The 19505-nt window shown below is 40.2% G+C and overlaps 1 protein-coding gene across 4 annotated transcripts in view; it reads left to right on the forward strand.

The window, feature by feature from the left end:
* LOC149204267 (uncharacterized) overlaps positions 1–19505 on the forward strand; it is a 320269-nt gene that overhangs the window by 179380 nt on the left and 121384 nt on the right. For all 4 annotated transcript variants that reach the window (XM_089394656.1, XM_089394657.1, XM_089394658.1 and 1 more), the window contains exon 4: positions 8807–9043. In XM_089394656.1, coding sequence (XP_089250782.1) covers positions 8807–9043 — 237 coding nt within the window. The remainder of the gene's footprint in view (positions 1–8806; positions 9044–19505) is intronic.

Here is a 19505-nt window from a genome sequence, read left to right on the forward strand (position 1 = left end):
AGCTTGAGCAGGGCATACAGGCAGTGATTACTACCCCCTATAGGCATCCCAAGGCCTATCGGGATTGGATTGAGCGGGCCATTCAGGAGTTGCTGGCTCTTGGGCACATTCGGCCGAGCACGAATCCTTTTGCTTCTTCCGTGGTGTTGGTGAAGAAGAAGGACGGCACATTGAGGATGTGCGTTGACTACAGGGCCCTGAACAAGAAGACCCTGAAGAACAGATACCCCATACCCAGGATCGATGAGTTGATGGACGAGTTGAGAGGAGCACGGTTCTTCTCAAAGATTGATTTGAGATTTGGGTACCATCAGATTCGCGTGAGGGAGCAGGACATTCCTAAGACCGCCTTCAAGTGTCACTATGGGCACTTTGAGTTTTTAGTGATGCCCTTCGGGCTAACCAACGCCCCAGCTACATTTCAGTCTTGCATGAATCACATCTTCCGCAGTCGCTTAAGGAAGTTTGTGTTGGTATTCTTTGATGACATCCTCATTTACAGCAGGACTTGGGAGGAGCATCTCCAACACATTGAGACAGTATTACGCATCTTGGAGGAGCCGCAGTTCTATGCCAAGCTCTCCAAATGTGAGTTCGGGTTGACAGAGATGTTATACTTGGGACACATCATAGGAGTGGACGGAATGAGGGTCCACGAGGAGAAGATCAGGGCCATCAGAGATTGGCTGGAGCTGAGAAACGTGACGGAACTTCGAGGATTCATTGGCATTTGTACTTACTACTGGAAATTCGTCAAGGGTTTCTCACAGCTTGCTGCACCCCTGACAGATTTGACGAGGAAGGGGGCATTCAGTTGGTCGAATACAGCGCAACGAGCCTTTGACAGGCTCAAGGAAGTTATGGGCAGCTGCCCAGTGCTTGTGTTGCCAGATTTTAGGCAGCCATTTGTTTTGGAGTGTGATGCATCGGGAGAGGGGATCGGTGCAGTGTTGATGCAGGGAGGTCACCCTATAGCCTTTGAGAGTCGGAAGCTCCTTCCACACGAGAGGTTGTATTCTATATACGACAAGGAGATGCTGGCCATCATGCATGCATTGGCTAAGTACCGGTAGTATTTGGTGGGTAACAGGTTCAGGGTGAGGACTGATCACAACAGCCAAGTTCTTTTTGGAGCAGAAGCAGCTATAGGAGAGGCAGCATAAGTGGATTAGCAAGATCCAAGCATATGAATTTGACATTGAGTATGTCAAGGGTAAGAACAACGTGGTAGTAGATGCCCTTTAACGTAGGCTAGCCACGTTGTCTCTTATGAGCTTGGACACAGACTGGAGGGCTCGACTCTTAGTAGAGTACTCCAAGGACAAATTTGCATGTGAGGTTCTGGATAGGCAGGTGGCAAATGACAGGTACAGGGTGGTCGATGAGATCATCTACTACAGGGACCGGATCTTCTTGACTGAGGGGTCTCAACTCAAGAAGAAGATACTTTAGGTGTCACATGATTCACCATTGGCAGGTCATCAGGGGTTTACCAAAACCTACAGGGCCATTAGAGAGAGGTTCTCATGGAAGGGCCTCAAGGAGGACGTACTCCAACATGTCCGGGAGTGCAATGTTTGCCAGAGGAACAAATGGGAGATGAACCATCCAGCGGGACTATTGCAGCCTCTTCCCATTCCGGAGGGGAAATGGGAGTGTATTTCGATGGACTTCATCACAGGGTTGCCCATGGTACAGGGCAAGGACTGCATCTTTGTCATCGTTGATCGGTTGACAAAGCACTCACACTTTTTCGCCATATCCGCACACTACACAGCAGCGCAGGTGGCCGAGCTGTTCTTCAGAGAGATTTTCAGGTTACATGGTCTTCCCAAGCCCATCACTAGTGACAGGGACAACTGTTTCATGGGCGGATTTTGGCAGGAGCTTTTTCGGTTAGTAGGAACGGAGTTGACACCGAGTACCAATTATCACCCACATACGGACGGGCAGACAAAGATAGTTAACAAGTGGCTGGAGGGCCAGTTGCGTAACTATGTCAGTGGGAAGCAGCGAGCATGGCTGAAGTGGTTGCATCTGGGGGAGTACTGCTACAACACTACTCATCACATGTCCATCGGTATGTCACCATTTTATGCTTTGTATGGGTATCATCCTTTATCTTTTGCTGACGTGATGTTTGGTGCTAGCAAGGCTCCAAGAGCCAAGATTTGGATCCAAGAGAGTCAGGATATTCTTCGAGCTCTCAAGGATAATATGGCTACAGCGCAGAACTAGCAGAAGCTGTATGCTGATAGGGGTTGGGTGGAGAGACAATTTGAGGTAGGGGACCTGGTCTACCTATGATTACAGCCATACCGATAGTCGTCACTGAAGCAGAAGGGGGCTAAGAAGCTCAAGCCCTGCTTTTATGGGCCATACAGGGTGATATACAGGATTGGACAGGTTGCATATGAGTTGGAGCTGCCCCAAGGCAGCAAGATTCATAACATTTTTCATGTATCATGCCTGAAGAAGGCATTGGGACAGCATGTGACAGTGATAGATGAGCTACCACCCATAGATGATGAGGGGCATTTGGTGTTGCAGCCAGAGGCTATTATTGATACCAGGGAGAGGCGGCTACAGAGCAGGACAGTTCAGGAATTCTTGGTGAGGTGGAAGAATTTATCGGATGAGGATGCCACTTGGGATAGTGAGAAGATCTTGCAACATCCATCACTTCAGTTGCTTGAGGACAAGCAACATTTTGCAGGGGGAGACTGTAATATTCCTAATTAGCCATGGCTAATTGGAATATTTGATTTTGCTTAGTTTTGTCTTCTATAGCTAGTTATAAATAAAAAGGTGAGGAGAGGGGGACATACTCACTTCATGAATAAAGACACTCCCTAGTAGCACAACGTTGTAACTTAAAAGGTGAGCCAAGGGGGGCCAAAGAACCATGTAGAGAAGGGGCCCACGTAGACACTTGGAGTGACTGCGCAGATGGTGAGAAACACGTGGCAAGAGGGAAACTACGTTGGAGGAGGTGAGCCTTGGGATTGAGAGAGGCCAACGCTATAAAGGAGAGAGTAGCCTCCTCATTTTGGCATTGGATTATGTGCATTTGAGCTAGTCACTTCCACTTGGAGCACGCTGGCTGTTTAGCTAGTTTGCAGCACTGTTTAATGCATTGAGTGTCTCCTTTCGGAGATCTCACCCTTAGCCCCGGGGAACTTCGAGTGCTTGCTCAGGCAAGGTATTTCCATCAGTATTTTTGCAGTAGTTTCATTAGCATTTTTGCAGGAGGATTGAGCATCTTGGATGACTGCGTAGTCTTGAGAGGGATGATGCAGTTCTTTCTGGTAGGAGTTCTGGATTGAGGTTTTGCAGGTGGATTTGTGTTGGGAGGTTGAGCAAGGGATTAGCTCTTGCATATTGGAGAATTTTGGCTGAGTTTCAGGCAGAGTTGTGGTGCGTTTATTTCAGTGGCAGCGCAGAGCCTTGAGGGATTGCGTGGGTCCTCAACGGGGTGATTTTCGGGGGTCAGCCATTTCAAGAAAGCTTTCTGGGTTTTTTGAGTAGAATCCGATTCCAGAGTTTCAACATTTTTTGAGGAGGGGAACAACCCCAAATCCTCATTTGATTTCTAGCAGCAGCAATAGCACGACAGTCCTCCAGCAGCTTGGACGCAGTTCAAGGAGAGGCCATTCCTTTGCTATTCTGAGTGTATTTCTTCACTTGCCTTGTGCAAGACGAGGTACCATCTTTCTGATCACCTCCTGTACTCATTCTATTACTCAGTATAATAAAATGGCTTAGCATTTCTCTCTGCATTTCTTGAGTATCTGCTTATGGTTATATTGTTATATGTTGCACCATTGCTATTTTTTTTTTATCTCGTTGAGCTTCCCGACTACTATACCACTTGTGTGTTTTCTCCTATATTGTTAGACAGAGTTTGGAAAGGGCCAGGTAGCCTCCAAATCTCGTCCTCTTTTAAGAGGCGACATATCTGGTAAATGCCCTCCCAGTCCATCTCTGGTTGGAGTTTGCTTGTGTTTGAGGAATATTCCTGATAAGGAATATTACATCATTGTCAAAGTCAAAAGAGAAATCATTTATCATCCATTTGTCCAAGTCAGCATAATCTTGACAAGTTAGCCTGACCACCACTTGAAGGGGTTTGACGCCAAGGTCAAAATCCCACCTCTTGACTCACATATATATTGGCATTCAACTGACCTCATTTGGCATCATGATCACAACTCATTCATTTGACCAATTAAGGAGATATGTTCACACGTGCGGGGAAGAAGAAGAAGCATTATCTTTGCATTGACCAACGAAATTTGACTTATGTTGACTAATGTTGACTTGACCAAACTTCTGCTATTTGACAGAGCTATTGATTGAGGTTTGGAGGCTGAATTTTTTGTGGTTCGTTGACTGTACTTTGACCAAAGTTTTGTCACTATTTTTGGGTTGTTGACCGAAGGTCAAACTTTGAGGTTTGGTCGAATTCTCTGTGGAAATTGTAGGACTGAATTTCAACCCTTTGACTAGTAGCCTCAGGCCAAAATTCGGCCCTCTTGTTCAGACTTTGACTGTGAGCAGTTCATTGAATTTTTCTCTCTTTTGACTGGTATTTTCTTGGTAATTATTCAGGTCAAGGATTGGCATTTTGAATTGAATATTTTGATGTATAATTGATGAATTGAACTCTCTCTCATAAGGAAAAATTATTGGGTTTTCCACCTTGTGGGGTTTTATCCCAAGAATTTTAGTGTCTCTTGTTTCATTGTCTTATTGTGATCTCTATTGCTCTATTGAAGTTTATGGTTGAAATTTTCAAGTCTAACTGCTTAATGATTGGAATGCTCTAAAGAAGTCAAACTTTATCATTGGAAGTAGTTATCAATTTGAAAATTACTTTAATCTTGTTTGCAACTAGAAAAATCAACAAAAAATAGCCCAATGTCTTCTAGAAGAAGTGTGATGGCCTCAATCAATTGTCCAAGTGGCCTCCTCAAATCCCTCTAAAGGCCCAAGCCTCAATCCAAGTCATATCGATGCAAAGTTTATCATCCAGAGAGAGGCTCAAGCGACTTAATGCAGTGATCAATCAAGATGCATGTACACAAGTCCAAGGGAACGTAAGAAATGAATTATGTGAAATGTCAATGCCATTAGGTAGCTCACATTAAGTATCATCTTCTAACTTCACAATAACTTATATAATTTATACAATTTTCCAAGTTAAGGTATGGTGGGGGCATCATCAACCCTCATTACATGTGTCAAAGTTAAAGAAGAGAAGTAGTTCTTGTTACCCACCAAAAGTGGGTAACCCCATAGGAGAAATTTTTTCTCCTTCTTTGGACACCCATCCAACCAATAGCCCTACATTGCATAATACATGATGATATGCCATCTGACATTACTCTTGAAGAAAGGTGGGTCATCATTCAACAGGTACTTGAACTATCTAATAATGATGTGCTTTTACTGAATGTTTTGGGCATTCTAACATGGATTAAGGGGTGATCTGCATGATTGACTGATCTTGACTGTAAATTTATTCTCTGACATTACTAGGTAGGTTAGTTTTTGACCCTAGTCTAGTGGAACCTCCTTTGAGGCCTTAGGGTCATAGGAGGGGCACTGCCTGTGAGACTTGGATTGAAGCAGTGTGTCCCTGATTATTCCATACTTACCACTTTCCATCATTCCCTATATTTCATTTCCATTCTTCGAGTTTGTGGTCATTGGTTCATTAGGATTGACACCCTCTTATTCTCATTTTTGAGTCCAGGTCAGAAAATTTTCTTTGGAAGTTGATGCAACTTAAAAAACGTTAAAAATATATAATGGCCACAATAAAGAAAAAGAAAGTTAAAGTGCAAAAGATGGTCGGGACATTAATTAGTGTGTGGGAAAAATCCTAGCATGAGCTCTACCCCCCTCATTTGCCATCACCCTGTTCCTTGAGCACTTGATGCTCCATCACATAATAAAGGAACTCTTGCATGTCCCAACCTTGATGAATGATAAATTGACTCATCATTAAGGGATAAATAGATGCTAAATCATTAAAACCAAGCTTGGGCTTCTAAGCTATGCTCCTATTCAAAGCATTATCGAAAAGAAGTAAAAGGCACACCAAAGGGGTGGAAAAAGCAGGTCGAGGAAAGGGGTAACTCATGCCTCCATGATTGCTCCCTCTTTACATCTATACTTTCAAGATGATGGACCTCTGTCAGCTAGTCCCATGGCCATGGCACCTTGCCCTGAAGTCCTTCCCCTCCATTGCCACTATTATCAAAAGCACCTATGGATTGAAGGGTTCACCTAGGACATGTCATCTCCTCTTAGGAGCTGGAAGCACCTAATAGGGTTGACCTTCTAGCCATCCCTAACACAAGTAGGGAACACTTTACGGGACTTAGTCTAGTTAGATATTTGAAGGTGATCTCGGTTTGAAGTGTTATTATACCCTTAATAGTTAAGTATGGTCCACTATGATGCATCTATGATCATTGTCCCCAATGTTTGGTGGCTTTCACTTGATCTTGAGATGGTTTTTGCAGGTGGTTCTCCATTAAGTAGAAATCCTATGCACAATTTTTGAGGCATTTTGGAGAAGTGATCCATGAGGAGGGGTTACATATGGCCTTTTGGATGGGTTTAGATGGTCAAACATGCCCATTTAAAGGGGATGCCTTGCCCCAGGAGAGGACAAGTGGCATGTCCACTTGCTTGTCTCTTTATTTATCATGTATTTTGTTTTGATGTGTCTTTAGGTGTGGGTTAAGAGATATCATATCTTATGTTTTCTTAGAAGAGATCATGGATCTAAACTTGGATTTTATTCTTTTATGTGGGTTTTGAGCTCAAACTCTATATGAGAGAGGCTCCCTCACACTGTAATAGTTGTCAAAAATTTGAGCAAAAGTACTCTAGAGATATCATTGAAGACTTGTTGAAGGCTTGGAATTCAAAGGTTCCTTTCTTGTTGATGTGAGGTTTATGTTTTAATCTCAATTTGCCGAATTTTTATGCTAGAAATGCTTGTAAAATCTGCTTAAAGGACTAATTATATGGCTAATACTACTCCATTAGAAGGGCTGGATTCTTGAGTGTGGGTCTTCCCCCCATAAGTACCTTTGTTTTTTTATTTCATAATATGTTGATGTTGCAGCCTTCATCTTAGTTAGAATAGTTGCAGATTCTCACTTTCATTGATAGGCACACCCTCATTGCAAAGTTTAAGAGGTGCATCTTTGGAAGGGCCCTCCAAGTAAAGTTTATGTACTATATAACAGCAATGTAGGAGCAGCTGTAGCATGCCATTTTATCTTTGTTTTATCATAATCTCAAGTAGAAAAAAATCCTCTCAAGACTGATTTCTTGACTCCGTATGCCCTAGATTGTTTTGGGCCACTTGTCTCTCTTTCAGCCACCTCATAAAGTGCAGAAAAATTAGTCATTTATTTTCTGTCTTCACAATTCTAAATATACTTCAATAAACATCATTAATCAGATTTGTTTCTACATCTAAAACCCCTTTTAAGTAATCATCATAAATTGGACTTAGTATTTCTTGGGATTCCCACCTTGTGTTAGAGGAGATTTGGCCTAGAGAGTGAAGGAGCTACCATGGTGACAGTGGGTTGCCTTTCTCCATTACCTCTATGGTCTCACTTGTGTTAGGGCCTTATCATCTAAAATGAGTGTTTGGGGGGTAACACAATGTTATTGTTGGTCGTGGGAAGGGGTTTCACAAAATACAACCATAAACCTTTGCTTCAAAGAAGGGCAGTGATTTGATCTGCTAAGTAGGATTATTGGTCCCATTCATTCAAGGAAATTTCCACTTTGAAGCCATTGGTCTTAGTCGCAGCAATAAGAAGCCTGAAAGACTGAAGCCTTCAATATTTCTCCTTTATAGGACCAAATGATGGAAGCCGTGGGAAACTTTAGGAAAGGAGGCACTGGCCATAGAGAGGTTTCAAACTTCTAAAAATCCTTCAAAAACCTGAAAAAAGAGATGATTCAAGAAAACCTGAGCCCTGTAGTCACAAGAGAACTTGAGTGACGCCACTAGCCAATAATTTCAGATCAGATATAGAGTTAAGAGAGTAAGGTCCACACTCGCTGTAATATGATGTTAAGATTCACAAGTGAAAGTACGAGAATAGAATGGAACCAAAGACAAATCGAAATTCTGCAATAACCCAAGTCACAAGTCTGCTAGAGAGAGAAAACCTTAGTATGCTAGACAAAGAGAGAAATATCTTAGCACAAGTGCCCATGAAAGAAGAAATGCCAATCACAAGAAAACGCCAAAGATGTAGGTGCCCTTGGCATAAAACACATTATATGAAAGATCAAGCAGATCAGAAGATGATGCAATACAAATGAGAGTTGTGTATTTATACAGAACTAAAGTAGGGTGGTACCCTTAAGAAGAGTCGATGAGCCTATGTGTACAAGTTTGACTATGTTTCCCTTAATCACTCCCTTGTATTAGAATAAATGATAATAAATGATCCAAATGATGGCCGTAGCTATGATTACAAATACATTAATGATACTTATGAGTGTGCCATAGCCACACATGAAGATTACACAAATATTTCCAATATTGATGTGGACTTTATGTGCATGTCTGTGAAAGCATAGAACCGATTCAAATACTATTTTTTCTGTTATTGACATTACTGCCCATTTTATGAACTTTTGATTTTTTGTATCTTGTATAACATACTGAATTTGTCCTTTTGTTATTTCCCTGTACCGTGAAATTTTCAGAATCATAGAATGCATTGTATAAATATTAATATGGTTCTTTTCTCTGTAGGATTACAGCCTTGTATATACTATGGAAGGCCATAAGTCATTGGTATCTGCATTATTTGTCAATGAAGAGCTGCTGTATAGTGGGAGTTGGGATGGAACTGTCCGTTTGTGGTGGCTTGGAGATCACAGTCCTTTGTCAGTTTTAGGAGATAATGCTCCAACTCATTTGAGTGCAGTGCATGCTATCACCATGTGCAATGGTACTTTAATTGCAGTTTACAATAATGGTTGGCTTAAGGTTAGTTAAATTTTTTCTTGTAACAATATATTTGATGTATTCTTTTTTCAAAGCAATTGTGCTTTTCCTTTTTACTCATCAGAAGCATGTTAGAAGTGTAATGCACCGTAGTAGTAACAATAATAATAATAATATTAATATATAAATAAATAAAATAACAAATAATAAAATGAAGTTCTGAATACATATATATAGAAATAAACTATGAATAGTACTAATAAGCAAAGTTAACAAAAAAAATAAAAAAATAAAAGTTGGCATGATGACACATAGATTGTGTACATGCGGATCCCTTTCCATTTTTGGAATAGTTTATTCTATTTAATGGCTGAAAAGTGAGATGAGAGATATTCATTCTTTTAAGAGGGGAATGCTAAGAGACAAAGGAGTCATTGGCAGTGGTAGTTGATTGAGGGCTCAGGGGTGGCCAACTGTAGAAAAGTTCTGTGCAGCTGAGCCTACGGTTGGGTGGAGAGTCGTCCCCAAAACAATGTTGCGGTCAACAGGAGTGGGATAGCACAACCACTCTGAAATTTCCAGTAAGAAATATCATCGCTTATAGGGAAGTCATTCATCTCACGATCTCGTAAATTATGTGATAGTTAGATGAATATTTATGTGTTGATATTTTTATAGCATGGATTGATGTAAAATTTGTATATTATGATTCCGGGTCTTTACATTTGCTATAAGAGCATAAGCTCCAACTCTTGGACTTATGGGGCTTGTGATGATAAGGAGATTTGTGTAGATCTAATTTAGATCTAATAGTAAAATTGATAACTAACTAGATCTACATTACATAAATCTATATTTTTGCCATCCCTAATTAATAGTTTAGTAAATTTTGTGATCAATGCTTATTGTTCTAGATTTGATAATATGCCAATGTTGGCATAGGGTATTTCAGATATGTTTTAGATCTAATATGGTAGATCTGAAAAGTATTCTAGATTTGGATGGTAAATTTGACAATCTTTTGTAGTGGATCTGCAACTAACAAATCTACACATCTTAACTTCTGCAAATATTTGCTTAAGAGATGGTCATTTAATCGAATCTTTTTACTGTAAACACACCTCATAAATTTCTGCGAATATACGATAATTGGTCTCCTTTTCGTTCAATTTTTCTGTCGCTATGATTTTTGTGATTTCTGTTAAAATCGAACAAATTCAGGTGTTGAAGTATTTGTTTCAGAGATGGCTCTTTAATTAGATATTTCTATTGTAATTTATACTAGATCTTGTCTTTTCCCCTCTTATTTTCAGAGAATAGGGACAATTGGGTGAAATTTTTGCCTCATAGATCAACTTTTCACAGTAGACCTTGTTTTCCAGCCATTAGATCTTTTGATCTTTATTTTATTTTTCTCTTCTTGTTGGTGAAATTTCATGTAATTTCCTTCCGATCCCATTTGGACCGGACTAAATAGGCTTTGAAATTTTATGTTCTTAATTTTTGTCAACGTTTCATTTTTTGTTCTTCATGATGGATATCAAATTGAGTTCTGATAACTGTTCGTGGAGGGTTACTTTTCCAAATTTTATGGTATGAGTGTGTTCGATGGTCATCTTGAAGTAGTATTTTTTTGGGTTTGTTTATTTATTTTGGCAATATTACCTCTGATTTTTCAAGAGGCATTTTTCTTTTATTTAATTTCTTTGCTGTAGCCCAAAGTAGCCAACATTCATTTTTTTTTGAAACCGACTTAGAGTGGCGGGCTAGATTGTCATCTCTTTTTTGTGTTTTGTCTGTAAGCTGGAAGTTAGTAGATTCGTCCTTGCTTCCGCCCTTTCGCTTTAAAGATGGAGATTCACATTACCCATTAGAATTACCACCTAAGTCAAAGGATCTCTTGCTCAGTCTGTGGGAAACATAGCTTACATTTTAAGCACGTACATTTCAGTTGTCCAAATCTCCACACTTAGAACCTTTGTCCAACTTATGAGATTTAGTATGGCAGTGGAGGTTGTAGACAGATCTAGTTGACGGATCTTAGTGCGTAGTAAATCTTCATCCACATGTTAGATTTGAAGTGTCAGACTCTCGAATCAAGCATCGATTTTTCTTTTACACCAAGCAACTTGGCCTTAAATGATCTACCCACTGGAGACAACAACTTTTCCTTAACCTCTTTAATGGATTTCTTTAATAAGTGATGTATCTAGGCATTTGATGGTCCTAGACTCCCAATCCTATTAAAGGCCTTTTCGATATTGTCCTTGTTTCGCCATTCATTTCATTTTCTTTCATGTGTTGGCATTTTCTACACGACTCATTACTTCTTGACAATTGTTTCAATTTCCAAGTATGGAAGTTCTCCTCATAAACTTCTCAATATAGGATGTTGTTTGTAGTTTAAAAAAAAACCTCTAGAACAAAAAAATACCTTCAATCTTTGTATTTTGCAAAAAAATCATTGCTCTTTGTATGGATTTGGCCTACAATCTCACATTCTTGGCTTTAGGTCTCTATATGCCATGTCTAAAAATATTCTAGAGATAAATGTTTTGTATGACAGGATTCTTTGATATGGAGCATTTGTCTACTAGGTTTCTACACCTGTTTGTCATTTTTTATGCAAAATTGTGTAAGGTTTGTTGATGTTATAAGAATTTGGATTTCTTCGTTGCCTTAAAGGTATCTACTATATGCATGTTGGTATTTTGTTGCGTTTCTTCTATGTGAATGTACATGTTTATGTGAAAATTTGGAAACCCTGAATCCTACTGCAACAACTGATTAAGTTTTTGAACACATTATTTACTACATTCTATGGTAAATATCAAAACTAATACATTGCAATCTTCACAAATATAAATACTACAGAAGAAATAAAGACACTGGAAGAATAGATGCACACACACAATAATACACTGTTGTTTTTAGACCAATGTCCTCAGAAAAACCCAAGTTGGGAAAACCGGTGCAACAGTTGAGGGTTTTATTATTATGCAGTAGTAAATTTGAGTACAAATCTATGGAAGCTCAAATCTAGCTTTCCATACAGAGAAATAACTGACAGGAGATCTAGTGAGAAAAATCTCACTCCCACCAGTGATCCGACACTGACCTTGGCTCAAGATGAGTTGCCCCTTGCTGCCTCTGCGTTAGCCTATGGAAATCTGTGTCCCACAACTCGGACTAGCGTCTCTCTCGCTAAATGATCAACTGCTATCTGGAAAATCAATCCTCTTGGCCTTCGGGCTCCCACTCCAGCGTCTGACACTGAATTTCGACTTCTTAGCAAAATATGGATCTCCCTCTGAAGCTCTGCGCTGCTTCTCTGTGGCACTCATAGCCTCTCTATTATGCACTCATCAGACTGGAGAAAATTCCTTCCGGTCTTACTATCCCTGCCCTTCTCTCACTGCGTCGACTTTACTGAATCACCTCCAGCAACTCACAACTGCTACTCTGGAAATCGATTTCCCAGCGAAATCGAATTTCTGGTGGCTCCAAGTATGTTCTCTAACCCCCATCGAAATTATTCTTATAATCTCTCGTTGAGGCTTCAACGTCGAGGATTAAAACATAATCGATGGCTAAGATTAACTAGAATTCGATCCATGTCTTCTTCTAGAAGATTTCACCATGACTTAATTAATACCCTTTAATTAATCAGTTTTCCTAAGTTTAGACTTAGGCACCATTAAAAAAAGATTAATTATTTTAATTAAGTCATCTCTAGGTGGAATTTCCAGAAACGATTTTTGGGTTTTGGAGAATACATGTATTCTAGCCTCTCCACCAAATTTTGTGGCTAGAACACAACTGATGCTACAAAAATCAACGCTCCCTCTTAGAGAGGAATGTGTTCTAGCGTTGCAACTTAATGAAGCAACACCTTGTCTTTGCACCACCTCTTGTTACGTTGCTGATGTATGGCTGCTACTGCCCAGGCACCAACTATTGCGCAACTCTGATAAATGTTGTATTCGTGCTGCTGCTAGCCCTACTAGAGTGCTGCCAACACTACAACTCCCTATCCATCTGTTGTTGCTGCAATTGCAACATCTGCAACAGAAAAGCTTCCAAAATTACTAAACGATCTGTGGTCATTATGATGCATCTGTCACCTAAGTTCTGACTGGTGCTACACTCTGCGCTGCCACTGAAGCCTCTGTGCTGCTGCTAACTCTGCTCTATGCAATTTGCACTGGTGCCAACTCTGCACTGCGCTACCCAGTATCTAACCGCTACTATCTACTGCATCTGTCACTTTGGCATCTGACTGCACCATCTACCACTGATCCATTCTGCTACTGCATGTTATGGGCTCCCGTAGCAAGGTATTGATTCATGAGGTGGATCTCCTCAATAATCCTGCCCATCCTGTAGCTCTCTGGGGCTACAAAACCAAATCACCCCACCTCACTCCTGGAGGTATCTTGGTGATCATGGCAAACTCTTCCTCCAATCTGGAGGACAACCTGTCAATCTCCGCGGATGCAGCCTGTTGATCCTGCTTCTCCTCCTTGTCCTTCTTGAGAGGACATTGAGTAATGTAGTGGTCAAGCTCACCACATCTGAAGCATTCCACTTTGGAAATGTCCTTCCTCCTGCGTTGCTCCTACTGCCCCTTTGATGCGAGGGCCACATCTTCCTCTTCCTTTACTTGCTTCATCCCATTGCTGTTGCTGTTTCCAGTGATGGTGGTCTTCACCAAATCTCATCTCATCTCCTCCTGCTACAGATCAACCCACATACGATCTCAGTCTAGTAACTTTTCTCTGCCTAGAATACTCTGGACGAAGACTTGCCACTCTTCGGAAACACTATTTAGAGCAAACCGCACCAACTCAGTAAGCTGAGGCGTTGACCCTACTATTGATTTTGGGTAGCATCGGATGTGCTCTAGCCTTGAAATTTGGTGGAGAGGCTAAGGCGCATGAGATCTCTAAGAGCCATAAATCATTTGGAGAAATTCCACCCAGATGAAGAGATATTAAAATAATTAATATTTTTAATGAGTTCCTAAGTCTAAACTTAGGGAAATAAAAATATTAATGTGTATTAATATAATATGGGTGACAGTTCTAAGTGACGAGGATCAAGCCAGTTCTAATCTTAGCCGTTGATTAGGGACTTAATTTCGGCCGTTGAATTGTCAATAGGAAAAGTATAAGAGGAGGCTTGAGGGTCAGTTGGAGATACACCAAGAGAGATCAAGAATTCGATTTTTTGGGGCACGGTTTGCTGAGGAAATCGAGCTAGTGATCAGTTGCAATGAGGGGCAGTTCAACAAGGGATTTCCATCCAAGGCTGAAGAATACATAGCAGAGAGGCAGCGAAGTGTCGGGAGAGACAGCGCAGGCCCTAGAAGGGCTGACGCAGGGCCGTAGGAGCTGACGCAGAGGACGTAGAGGGCCATAGAGGTTGACGCAGAAGTCGTAGAGGGCTTCGAAGATAGCGTTGGGAGATTCTGTGGGGCAGACTGGGAGCAGATCAACGGATTCTAAGCCTGGATAGGGTGACGCAGCTCTTGGAGGAGTGACGTAGTTCCTAAGTAGTGCTTGTAGCAGCTTTCGCTGTCTAGCATAGGGAACAACTGGAGTTGTTGTGGGGTTTGATCATCTGATTGTTAATTTGCCGGAATATCTATCTCCGGATATAGGTACTACTGCCGAGGAGATTCTCTGTTGGGTGAGCCATTTCTGGCACCTTAGTTGTATTCACAAAATCTGCTTAATAATACAAACCCTCTATATGCTGCACCAATTTTCCCAAATTGGGTTTTTCAGGGGACAATTGTCCAAAAATAATGGTGTCCCTTGCTTATTGTTTCTGTTTACTTCAGTGCATGATCTGTATATATGTGAAGGATGCAATAGTGTTTACTTCGATGTTTATGCAATTAAATAACTTGTTAATGTAAAGAACAAGTAGGAGATTGTAAACTAGTAATTGTAGTAGGGGTTTCTGATGTTTTAGATTCAGGAATTTTCACACCTACTACAAACAACTAATCTCGGATATCCTGAAGCCTAGTAAGGAATGGGTATATGCGCTTCCCTTTCTGCATCCTCGTGCATCTCAACTTCTCCTCAAGATACATATTCCGTTGCTCAGAAGATCCCTCGTATAGTGTAGCAAGTTCCTCCCACATGTGCTAAGCAGTATCTTTGTCGGCTATGTGAGACACCACGTGATCTCGAACTCCATCGAGAATCAACTTCTTTGCCTTCGCCATCTCCTTCTTGTAGGCCTTAAGTGGATTTGCATCTATGGGTACAACTACCACACCATTGACATAAGCTTCGAGATCGTAATCATCTAGAAGACAGGAAATTCTTGCCTTCCAAATCACGTAGCTGGAGGCTCCGTCCAACCGATCCTGATCTCTCAACCCTGCTGATGCCATTTGTGCAAAAATGTCGAATTCCTCCTCTTCTCCTCTGCACAGCTGCTGACTGGATTTCGCACTCGCTACTGGAGTGGGCAAATCTGTTCACAACTACTGCTACTCTACTAGGAAAATTCGAACTTCTTGGCTAGAAGTTCCCTGAGGAAAGAACTCCCTTAGTGTGTGCTCTTCCTTCCTCCTGACGATATTTTGCACTAGCAAACTGCTGCAAAAAAAACTACATCCCAGCTGAAGATCTTCTCTGCAAGGAAACTGCTGCTACTTCCTCTACCTTTGGTAATCTTCGATATGAAAAATCTAATTCCTCTGTTGACTCTCTTAGAGAAATAATTTTTCCTCAAAAACTAACCCTCCTGGCCCAAGGGACTACACTGCCTCTGAGGGTTTCGAACTGCTGCCTTTATAGAGATTCGAAATTCCTCCTCCTTTCTGCTACTGAGCTCTTCGACTTACGATTTGTGCTTTGATACCATGTGAAAATTCAGAAACCCAGAATCCTACTGCAACAACTGATTAAGTTTCTTCTATTTGTTAAATAATTTAAATACATTATTTATTGCATTCTATAGTAAATATCGAAACTAATACACTACAGCCTTCACAAACATAAATACTGCAGAAGAAATAAAGACACTGGAAGAATAGATGCACACATAAAATAATACACCATTGTTTTTGGACTAATGTCCTCGGAAAAACCCAACTTGGGAAAACTGGTGCAGCAATTGAAGATTTTATTATTATGTAGTAGTAATTTAGTACAAATCTATGGAAGTTCAAATCTAGCTTTCCATACAGAGAAATAACTGACAGGAGATCTAGTGAGAAAAATCTCACTCCCACCAGTGATCCGATCACTGACCTTGGCTCAAGACGAGTTGCCCTTTGCTACCTCTGCGTAAGCCTATGCAGATCTGTGTCCCACAACTCAGGCCATCGCCTCTCTCGCTAACTGATCAACCTGGCCTCTGGGCTCCCACTCCAGCTTCTAGCACTGAATTTCGACTTCTCCTTAGAAAATATGGATCTCCCTCTGAAGCTCTGCATTGCATCTATGCTCTACATTGCCTCTTGGTGGCACTCACTGCCTCTCTACTATGCACTCATTGGACTGGAGAAACTTCCTTTCGGTCTTACTATCCTTGCCCCTCTTTAACTACTTTGACTTTACTAAATCACCTTCGGCAACTCACAACTGCTGCTCTGGAAATTGATTTCTTAGCAAAATCGAATGTCTGGTGGCTCCAAGTGTGTTCTCCAACCCCAGTCGAAATTATTCTTATAATCTCTTGTCGAGGCTTCAACAACGAGGATTAAAACATAATCGATGACTAATATTAACTAGAACTTGATCGATGTCTTCTTCTAGAAGATTTCACCATGACTTAATTAATACCCTTTAATTACTCAGTTTTCCTAAGTTTAGACTTAGGCACCATTAAAAAAAGATTATTTATTTTAATTAAGTCATCTCTAGGTGGAATTTCTTGAAACGATTTCTGGGTTTTGGAGAATACATGTAACTTAGCGTCTCCACCAAATTTCGGGGCTAAAACACAACCGATGCTACAAAAATCAACAGTTTCTGGCTTAAAGGTATGCCTTTGTCACTTCTTTATCTAGACTCTTGCATCTACGTCACAATTTTGTGAGTATTCTGCATCATTTTTTTTTCTTTCAAATTATCTTATCTATGCCTTGTACTGTGTTCATGTTGGATGAAAACCCTCTACTTTAGGTTCATTGCGTGAAAACGTTTGCCTTTTTGGTAGAAGAAAAATGATGTGTATGTTGACATGTTTACACATATGTTTATGTTGATACCTTACAATTACAATGCATAATTTTGTATTTTATTAGTGAGACGATTTGCTTGTAGTTGAAACAAAACAATCATATACATACACATGCTCGAACACTATAGTGCAGGCCAATTACTCATTGTGGCTATGATTTACTTGGAAGTTGGTAGCCTTACTTTCAAGCTGGTAAAGTTTCACCTTCCAGGCATGCATTGAAGATCACATTTTTCCTAACATTCTATTATCTGGTCAATTTTGTCTCGCTTTCCTTTAGGCAAACTTTTGGTGATACATTTAGTTTATGCGAATTTTTTTGATGAGACATTTCCTTCATCAAAATTTCCCTTGGAAATTAGTACTATCATCACTAGTATTTGGTACTTTTGTAAGCCCTATTAAGTGCAAATGATTAGAACTTAGAGAGAGAATAGATGAAATGCAAGGATGTAATTTCCCCAACCGCTTAGGAGAAATAAGACAAGTTCTGCTAGTCTAATAAGTTCCCCTAGGCTAAGGCAGGGAGAAATTTTAATAAGGAAAGATGATTCGCCTAAGAAAACATTATAACTACCTAAGGGGTGAAAAGGGGGACATATGTTAGGATAATGAAAAGTCACTTTCATTTTATAAAGTGAATATTTCCTAAAGTGACTTAATAAAATATTAAAAGGGTAAAATGGTAGCAAAAGTGGCCACTCAATTATAAAAAGAGAAAAGTGAAGAGTCTCTTCTCATTCTAACACTTGCATTTGGAGAAAATGAGCTCTTGGAGAGTTTTTTGGAGAGAAACTTAGGGTTTGAGAAACCCTAGCCGCTATAGCTAGTAGCTTTAGTGTTGAAACTAGATGCCCTAGTTGGTTCCGAGAGTAAAATCACTCAGATTTCATCATGGTGGTATCATGGAGTAAAATATTTGTAGAAGATATTGAGGTAAAGAGGTCTTATCAGTTGATTTTATCTTCTGATATTGTGTTTTCTATATATCTTCTCATAGGTGGAGGTCCAAGCCAAAGCTAGGGTCGATTTTTCTATTGAAGAGGGACCAAACTCTGTCATGGATTCAATAGGTCAAAGTTCCATCTGAAGATGTCGATTTTCTTTACTGCTTGGTGGGATAAGCTCTGTGCATATTGAGTTGAGTTTTTCAGAGTACAAAAGGGGTCAAGTTACCTTCCTTAACGATGGCAAAGTTCATTTCCTTTTGCTGGTGTGTACCCGAGCAAGCAAAGAACCACACTCAGCCTCAAATGTTGTGATTACAGTGCTGAAGGAAAGTGCATATGCAATGTTGCACGAAGCGGGAGCGAAGCGGAAGCGGAAGCGGGAGCGCGGAAGCGTCATTTTCCAAAAATCTAGGAAGCGAAGCATCCGCGGAAGCATCTGCTATATATATATATATATATATATTTTTATATTTTTTTGCATTTATACTCAAAACAAACATCCCAAATACCAAATTAATTGTAGAAGACATGAAAACATGCATATTTTTGCATAAATCAAAATAGATATGGCATCCATGATTCCATTGTAGTTACTAGTATGTACAACAATCATCTATATTCTAGCTATTACAAACATACATCAAATTTTTAAGCATATTATAAAACATAAAACATTTAAGCATATTATAAAACATAAAACATAGAGCATATTATGATTTATCTAGCAAGTGAGCAACTGTCAACATTTGTCATGTCCAAAATTCAAATAATAATGTTTACAAAATATGTCACTTGGTCACCGCCAAGCCAAAAAGGTTCAAAATTCAAATTCACAAGTCTACAAGTCTAATGAGTAATCTATGACAAAAAGTAGTAGATTGTGAATATATCTACTAATCTCTCCTCCTTCCACCACGAATAGAACGTGGTGGCGGGCCTCCACGTGGTGGCAATGAAGAAGATGGTGCCTGTGGAAGTCGTGGCACTGAAACTGATGAAGAAGAACCCCCTGCTGTTGGTGTTGAACCATGGAACCTAGGAACCAAGGGACCAGATGGGGGTGGTGGCATATCAACACGGTCATCATCATCCTAGAATCGCTCAAAAAATTCATGCAAAAAAAAAGCACTAGTTAACAAAAAAATTAAAAACATGAATTAGAGAAATGCTTTATAAGGGAAAATTGGAAAATTCATACCACAATGGACATACCTGGAAAAGAGAATCCTCTAATTGCAAAAAATTAAAAACATGAATTAGAGAAATGCTTTATAAGGGAAAATTGGAAAATTCATACCACAATGGACATACCTGGAAAAGAGAATCCTCTAATTGCTCTAGTCGCA

This window comes from Pinus tabuliformis, chromosome 1_2, assembly GCF_031772625.1.
Source record: "Pinus tabuliformis cultivar Carrire ecotype Pingquan chromosome 1_2, CPIR1, whole genome shotgun sequence".
NCBI classification, from domain to species: Eukaryota; Viridiplantae; Streptophyta; class Pinopsida; order Pinales; family Pinaceae; genus Pinus; species Pinus tabuliformis.